At 28.9% G+C, this 9,272-nt stretch overlaps 1 protein-coding gene across 1 annotated transcript; it reads left to right on the top strand.

Annotated features, from left to right (window-relative positions):
* Positions 1-5,132: 5,132 nt before the first annotated feature.
* LOC112679231 (zinc finger BED domain-containing protein 5-like) lies at positions 5,133-5,911 on the top strand. Its single transcript, XM_025548946.1, has 3 exons — positions 5,133-5,305; positions 5,358-5,486; positions 5,614-5,911. The coding sequence occupies exons 1-3, from the start codon at positions 5,133-5,135 to the stop codon at positions 5,909-5,911; spliced, it is 600 nt and encodes a 199-aa protein (XP_025404731.1).
* Positions 5,912-9,272: the final 3,361 nt, after the last annotated feature.

Raw genomic sequence — 9,272 nt, 5'->3', positions numbered from 1 at the left:
AAAACTTAATTATAAAAATGATATAAAATATAATGATAAAAAATGTGGTAATAAAAAATGCTTAAATAGTTCGTTTTTAAATTATATTCAAAATGTAATAGTTAGTGCCTAGTACCCATCGGTTTTAATAAAATAAAACATTTTATAATTAGTTACATTTTATTTTAGTTCTAGTTACATATGATAAAAATGTAATATTAAAAATTATTTGCTGCCTTTGAGAAATTGCCACCCTAAGCATTAGCTTATAGTGTTTACTGGAAAATACGGAACTGTGTAGGTGTGTGTATGTATGAGAGTATACTTTCAGTTGATTTTCAAATTTTCACGACACCCTGTGTGGCACACGTGTATTGTTTCGTGTACGTGCGCGAGCGCAATTTCTCTGCGCAAAATCAAGAAAAGGCCGTCGTCGTTTCTGCTATCGTTTAGTTTATATATAGGGCTAGGAATTTGTAACATTTGCATTTTCTTTTATAGTACTCCCGTACATAGCTAATCAAAAACAAAATTTGATTCATACATTACAGAGTTCAAATGTACAATTTTGTTTTTGCATTTTTTTGCATTTTTTTGCATTTTCTTATGATATTCGTAAATGTATCGATATTCGACATTTTTAGAACATTTAAGTACATATTTATCTAAATTATTAATTGACGCAATAAGAACGATATTTATTCACTTCTTTACTATGTCTAAATTAGAAATTATATTATTAAGCATTCACTAATTATAGGAATTTCTATGGGGTTTGAATATTTTATTCGAGTTTATTTGATATTTTAACCTACAGAGTATTGTCGAAGAGCCACGATACCCAGTTGTTAATACGTTATGCCGACAAGTAGTTATTTAAAAAATTTTCCTGTAATCGCGTGCAGTTTTATAGTTTGTGTTCGAATTTATTTAAAATATTTTTAAAGCTAAAAATGCCTAAACCTAAAATATCGTTGGTATGTTGTTTACGTGTATATGTGTGCGAATTTGGCGACAAAATGTTTGCCACTGACAGGACAGTACTGTAGTACAAAGTATGTAATATTAAAGTTTCAACTGAAAAAAATATTTACTGTTTCTGATAAACATAATATATAATGGGTTTAGAAAAAATAAATCAACAAAACCTATCTACTACACAGACTCTATTAACCGACCCATAGACTGCATCAACATTCAACTACGACCATTATAAGGCTCTATTATATTCAAATATACCACTTTATAAGTTATCTCAACCATCATCTCGACATTTCATTGAGAAGTATACAAATAAAATCATACCTAACCAATCAATCAACATAATAATTCATACATCTACATAACAAAGTTAATTACATTACAATAATTATAGCATCATTGGTGATTTTTTTAATGCCTTTATTGTAGGATTTTAGTGCATCATTTTCCTAATTCTATTTATATATTTTGACACGTTATCTTTATTTAGTTTTATCCTTGTCATTTCCACTTTTTTTCACTCTCTTTTTCTCATTATACCGGTTCCTGTCCCTCGCCATCTCTTTTTTTACTTAATTCGCATACACACTACCTATCTCTATCACGCTCAATCTATCAGTGTTTTTCTGTTTTTTTTAATTTTTTTATCATATATTCTTTGTCCACCAGCGTGTGTATGCGTGTCGTTTGCTCGCTCGCTCGCTCATGGGTGGGGTTACGTACTAAAACTAACTCCGTGATGTATACCATTCTGAAAATGGCCGCCCGAGAGAAGAGTCGAAATGAAAAACGAAAAAAAAAACCATCATATTTTGGGTTTTTATTGTTATTGTGTTATTACACATGATACTCCTGCAATTTTCGTCCGACCCGATGAAATATAATCGTATTGTTTACGTTTTTCGTACGTATACACACACGTGGATAATGTTGCGTACAAAAAAAAAAAATTAAAAATAAATCATCGCGCTACGGGTTAATATACGTACACGACCGTATTGCGAACGATAATCATCTCTGTGCTACGCGCATAATAGAATATTATAATGTATTGCATTTTATAATATTTCGGAGACTACGCGCTATAATATGTGCATACTCTTTGTATATTGTGTAAGACAAACTGACGGCAGGGTCGTACGTCGGAACTTCGAAACCAGGACGGTCGAACGTGGCGTGTTTTTGAACCACAGTGTTTGATTGACTAAGCGGTATAAAAAAAATGCAGCTCGATAAATATAACAGTATTTTACATTTTATTCGTGTAAAAAAATAAAATTAACTAATTTAATAAAATAATTAAACAATATAAAAATTAGCTAATCGTTAATACTAATAAATAAATAAAGTCGCAATTTTTTTGACTTTGTGATTCATTTGACGATGAATTTTCAATTCGAAACCGGTCGTAAAATACACAAATCTCAATACTCTCCAGCAGGGCCGACGAGAGGGTGGGACAGGGAAGGCTAGAGCCTCGGGGCCCGTACGTCTGAAAGGGCCCGTCGTTTCGGTCTTGTATTCAATGTTTTTGTTGTACCAAAGTATGTACAAGTGATCTTGTTGCGTCTTGGTCAAACAATTGCAAAGGGAACGGAACCCGGAATCCCCACAGTACCGGGGTCCTCAGAAGTTCTCGCCGGTCCTGCACTTCAGGCTACGCATTTTTTTATTTATTCCTAAGTATAAACTAATTATTTATATTTACATTTATTTTTTGATAAATATAAGATGAATATACAATTTTAATTATAAAATGGATACTTATTAAACTACTTAGAACAAATAAAAATGTATATAATAGATACGATTCTCATTACATTATAATGTACAATTTGAAGTTTATTTCGTTGAAAACTATTTTCAAACCGTTTTAATTTTTCATTTATGACTTAATTTACACCAGATTGAATTCGGATTACCAGTAGAATTTTATCAGTAATATTTTGGATGTAAAATAGTCTGAATGCTGAATGCTGAATACACACAATGTGTACAATTGTCGTATACCAATACTACTGCCAGAAAAAAAAAAAAAAGGAACCGCATAAATTTTATTTCGCCTAAGCTTGTTACCGCATTGGATCAATGTAAATTAAGTGTACGAGAATCAAATTATATTATTCAAGCAATATATGAAGGTTTAGATCATAATGTTAACAGTCTAGTAGTAAATAAATCATTTATGCATCGATTTTGTGTTAAAATTAATTTATTATATTTAATTAATAAAATCAAAATTGAATTTCAAAGTGCTTTTCCTAATTATATAACTTTACACTGAGATGATAAATACTATCGACGTTAAATTCCAAAGATATTTGCATAGAAGTTTAAACAGTGATGATGAGAAGTCTGAACTAATCTTATGTTGTACCAAAAAACAGAGAAAACTATTTCCTGACTGTAAAAATAAAACATTGAAGAAAAAAAAATTGTATTGATGTATTATATTGTTCAATACAATTTTGAGTAAATAGTACTTTCATACATTAAAGTCAATACATATTGTAAATTATATTAAATAAGAAGAAGCATATAAAAACATAATTTATAAAAAAATTTATTTTATATAAAACATTTTATGTAACAAATTTCAATTTTCCTCTCTGCAAATGAGATAAATAAAAATGTAAAATATAACATTAAATTATGAATGAATTAATGTACTCAAGTTTCAAACTCAAGTCGGCATGGGTTAACCTTAATAGATTGACTTGAAACATTTTATTGCTCATTTTTTTATGTATATACAAAAATTCAGAGGGTAAGACTGGAGAAATATTGAGATTGATAAATAAAGGATACCCTAATGCAGAGGTTCCCAAACTGTGAGGCACCTCCCTTGGGAGATTCGAGCCGCGTGGTAAATATTGATATTTTTAAATCAACAATAATTTTTTTGAAATGTCATAACTATTCCAAACAAATATTTCACTACTGTATTAGTATTACTTAAAGTCGTGTTATACTTGTACAATAATATAATTGATTCAGGGATTTCTATAAATGTTATTATAGCATTATCGCATTATCGATAACCCAATATTATTGCGTCTACCAAATAGTGTTGAATTTTAATGAGTAATGACTAGGCTTAGGGACTTATAGCTCTAAAAAATACACAAATATACATGCAAATATGCTTATAAAATCATTAAAATATGCATAATAATATGCATTTATATGCATTAAGAAAAAAAAAATGACCACATAGTACACAAAATAAAACGAGTCCATTGGATGTAAATGTATCTTTAAACTCCGAAGCAAAATTTTGTAGTCGGCTACTCGTAGACTGTTGTGCTTTCGGCATTACACAATGTTACAAAACATACGCGTACGACGTTTTACGTATGATTTGACGTTGTGTGGTTGCGAGACGCAAGAAGCAACGACGGTTAATAATCGACTGAACTGAACACTAAACAAATAATCTATTATTCTACTATCAACTATTATCTTTATCGACATCCGGTCAATATATAGCGGGTTATAAGGTCGATAAGGGTTTATAGGATTATTTATACTTACACGAAAATTATAACGAGATAAGAGAGGTAGTTTGCAGATAGCATATTACTGGAAGTATTAAGTCCTCTACATTTTTTTTTTCGATCGATTGAAATATGTACCTATAGTTTTTAATTTTAAATTTGAAAAATTTGTCAAAATATGCAAAATAAGCATAAACATTTTAAAATATACACTCTTCTGCAAAATCTATCAAATATGCAAAAATATGCACTTTCAAATTTTTGATCTGATACCATGGCACCGAGAAACGAATTTATTTCGCACTCTGCTATATTTAACAATAATTAAAAAAAGTATGCACATACTTGAAGTCCCTAAGTCCCTAATTTATTAATAAATTAAAAAACAAAAATTTTGCAATACAACTTGATGAAGCTACCGATAGTAATAAAGACGCACACTTAATATGTTACATTCGTTTAATGGATAAAACAAATATTATAGAAGAGTTATTATTTTGTACACCAATTTTCGGAGACACTAAAGCTAAAACCTTATTTAAGATCACTAATGACTTTATGAATTGTAATAATATTAATTGGGAAAATTGTATGGGTGTATGTACAGATAGGGCTCCAGCTATGGCTGGTCATTATGGTGGATTTCAGGCTTCAATATGACAAAAATCTCCAGAAATGATATGGACTCATTGTCTTATTCATCGAAAATCTTTAGCATCACAAAATATGTGTCCATCGTTAAATACCGTACTTCAAACAGTTATAAAAGTAGTTAACTACATAAAAACAAGGCTTGTTAAAGCAAGGTTCCTTAAAAAGATGTCTGAAGAAATGGGAGCAGAGCATACGTTACTATTTTACGTTACTATTTTCTGCGTTACTATTTTATTGTAATTCTAGATGGCTATCAAAAGGAAACAAACTAGTACGAGCATTCGAACTTAGACAAGAACTTTACACTTATTTGAGTGAAGAAGGTCCTAATGATTTTAACAACTTTATTGATAGTGATTTTGTAATTAAATTAGCGTATTTATGTGATATTTTTGAAAAACTTAATATACTAAACACATCTTTACAAGGTTAAGAAACTCATATTCTGCAATTATATGATAAAGTGATTGCTTTTATTAAAAAAAATCAACTTATGGCAAAGGAAACTGACTGAAGAAAACGGTAAAACCACGTGTTTTTCACTTTTAAAAAGTTTTCTTGAAGATTATGATCTTGAATTACCAATGAACTCACTAAAAATAATTTCTGATCATTTGATGACTCTTAAAAATCATTTCGAGAAATATTTTCCAGAAAACATCGTACAATACAATTGGATTAAAGATCCGTTTAGTGAAAAACCATTACCAAACTTCACAACTACTGAAGAAGAACAATTAATTGATATTTCATTTGATTCTTTATTACGAATGAAATTTTTTTCATTTTCACTTTTATAATTTTGGAACTGCATTAAAGATGAATATCCTGAAATAGTCAACAAAGCTTTGCGTGTATTACTACCATTTGCGACTTCGTATTTATGCGAAGCAGGTTAGTCTTTTATTCTATTATTCTTTTATTATTAAGGTTTCTATTATTAAGCAAGGTTTTCTGCAGTTGCTATATTAAAATCAAAATATCGATCAAAACTTAATATTTAAAAAGAAATGCGTGTGGCTGTCACAACATTACTACCTAATTTTGAAGAATTATTAAACGGAAAACAAGCACATTGTTCGCATTAAGTTTAAATATTAATAATCATTGTTTTTTTTTTTCATAAAAATAAAAATATTTTGTAATACGAGTACTTTAAATTGAAGTTTAATAATATTTCCTGTTAACTTATATTGTCATAAAAATAAAAATGTTTGTATATTTAAATACTATAAATTTGTAATTTAATTTTTTATGGGAGGCGAAATTATTTTTTTTAATTTTTAGGGTGGTGTGAACTAAAAAATTTGGGAACCGCTGCCCTAATGTATATACATAGGTCAAAGAATAGTGAATTTTAGTTTAATCATTTGGAAATTTTTTCCAAACCAATTAATTAATATAATTATGATAAGTTAAAATGGCAAAGTTTTTATATCGAATTCACGTATTTTACAACAGTAATATTTTAAAAATAAATACATAGTCGTAGAAAAAGGTTTTGAACCAATATTTTGAAATGTTAACGTTTAAAAACAGTAGGTTTTGATTTATTAGCTTTTATTATAATTCGCAATGAATAATATTGATGTTTCAGGCATAGGTATTTAAAACGTGTCATTGAAATAAACTCTGGTTCTATCGTGTCCATATAATAATATTTCAATAATACCCGTACATCCAAATTAGCTTTAGACAAGTCAAATGCACGCACAAGCGCGTAGAACGCGATTATCTAATTCCGTGATTAAATTGATCACGTTAAACGAACTTGTCCGACTGTGGACTACTATGGATACGTCTTGCAGACAAAATCCACGGCAACATTACGGAATAACAATACGTTGTTATTAATATTATTTTATATTGTTATTATTACTATTATTATCGTATTACTGTACAGCTGATATAGCGTTTTTTCGTTCTGCGGAACATTACACATTTCGTGCGATGTCTATAATATTTCTGTATGAATATTATTTGTATATTATGAAATAAATCACATAGATGAAAATGTAACTATGAAACATTATAGAAACCGGAAAAAACCAGAACAATTTTGGGGTGAATTAAAAATTCAATCGAATCGTACAGCTACCGTTCAACATAAAATTGTTGTATGAAATTTATTAAACTCTTGTCCTCTGTATGCTCATGTTATAGTATCAAAACATTATTGTTCATTAATATTATTGACATTAAGGACGTTGAACACCCGCCGACTGATGTCAACTGCGCTGCAATTGTGGATCGCGATATGTTAACTCCGGGGTACAGCGTGGCCAATGTTTAAGCACCCTGGGGCAAGACGCGAGTTTCACCCTTTATGACCAAGCCTTTTAAGGAGAAGGCTGCAATGTTGTACAATAAAAATAAAATCAGAGCCCAAAGGCATTTGCTACACCTCTGAAACTCTAATACAGCTAACCCTTTTATAAATATCACGAATATGTTAACCCTGACAAAGTTCATAATATTTATGTACGATCACTGACAGCGTAGTTAAGGTAGGTATACGCCGCGTGAGCTCCGGCAAAAATATTAATAATAAAATGCTTGTTTTATAATTGAATGGTATTCAAAATTACATTTTCCGGTGGATCATATAATAAAACACACATAATCACGTACACCGAATAATTAATACGTTCAGACTAGAAGTTAACTTCTTATAACTTATAAGCTATACTGTTTGTATCAATTACGTTTTTATAATTCATATGGGAATAGATTTTATTATTAATGATCGTCATTATAAACACCATACGTGATTTTTTAGAATTATAAATTACTCGTTTATTGTAAACACTTAAATATTATACTAAATCGATTATTTCGGTGATAATATATTACTATGCTTACCGTGACCGAGATTGAAATTAATAAAATATACGCTCGCGAATTTAGCCCACCCACATAACAATTGCTGATGAAGAGAATATTGCAAATCAATTTACAAACCTTTTAAAAAAAGTTAAATTTTGACTTAATGTGAAATTTATGTTTATATTAAAAAGTGTGTGGGCCGAACAAACCTATAGGTATAAAATATTTTCATAATTAGAAATATTTTTTATCGGAAAAAAATGAATTTCTATGTACCTAATATTCCTTTTTTCGCATTCAAAAGATTATTATCTTAAAGTATATTTATAATAAATAACTCCGGTAACGTTAAATACAGTTCTAAAGGTCGTGTAGAATACTCACGCCATTAGTTATTTAACACATATGGTATCAATATCAACAATCCAAAAGTCTAATTTTTTTCGTATTCATTCCATAAAATCATTAAAACAATTTGGGTAGATTTTACTTTTATTTTTTACAATTATATTTTTTACTTTTTACTATTTATTTTAGTTTTATTAAATAGAGATAATTTTACATTTTATTTTTCCGGATTTACATCAAATGTATGTGTTTTTTTTTAAAGCTTAACTTCATAAATATTCTAAAAATAATAAAATAAACAGTAAATACAATTTTTTTCTATATTTATCAAAACGTTATGATTATATTATGCACGTGCACAAAAGTAACATGTTCAGAGGAGCGGTTATTTTTGTAAAAAACGTGCTAGTTGATTTATATTATTATTATTTATATTATTGTTCACGTCGTCATATTCAATAGAAAAGTGTCCTTCTCAAATATACGTATGCTCACAAATAAAAAAAGTGAGTATAATTTTGATTTTATTTTAAGTCCTCCATTTCAATGGTGGGATAGGAAAAAATATTAATTATTTAAGTATACTTAGTTTTAGCTGTGTTTCATTCTTGTAAATACTTTGGGGAAATATAAACAGAATGTTATGGGAAGCTACATTATTATTAGCCTTTCTTCCATCAATATACGATAATATCACATACATTTAAAAAATAACCGGCTTATAAATAAACTGTTATTGCTATAATTTTTATTTTAGGTTTCTTATGTGCACTCCAATTAAAATATATTAAAAAGTTCAATAATAATATTATTTACAATTTTATACCAACATTACGTAACAGTTATTCGCCAGGACATCGTATCCGTTAGAATTCGTAAACTGTTAAGTCGTTATTCAGTGCAGTAGAGATAGAAAATTAACTTCAAAAAATCTTTAAGGAACGATTCTCGCCTTCCGACACCAGTCACACAACTGCTTGGACTGCA

Source organism: Sipha flava, unplaced genomic scaffold, assembly GCF_003268045.1.
Source record: "Sipha flava isolate LNK unplaced genomic scaffold, YSA_version1 132_pilon_pilon, whole genome shotgun sequence".
NCBI classification, from domain to species: domain Eukaryota; kingdom Metazoa; phylum Arthropoda; class Insecta; order Hemiptera; family Aphididae; genus Sipha; species Sipha flava.
Note: the sequence above shows the minus strand (reverse complement) of the source record. Positions and strands in the feature narration are given on the sequence as shown.

Bases quoted from the DNA above. Each gene is read 5' to 3' on its own strand.
- LOC112679231 (XM_025548946.1), top strand. From the start codon at position 5,133: ATGATATGGACTCATTGTCTTATTCATCGAAAATCTTTAGCATCACAA. The intron at 5,306-5,357 runs GTTACTATTTTA...TTGTAATTCTAG, and splicing joins GAAATGGGAGCAGAGCATAC to ATGGCTATCAAAAGGAAACA. The intron at 5,487-5,613 runs GTATTTATGTGA...CTTATGGCAAAG, and splicing joins GATTTTGTAATTAAATTAGC to GAAACTGACTGAAGAAAACG.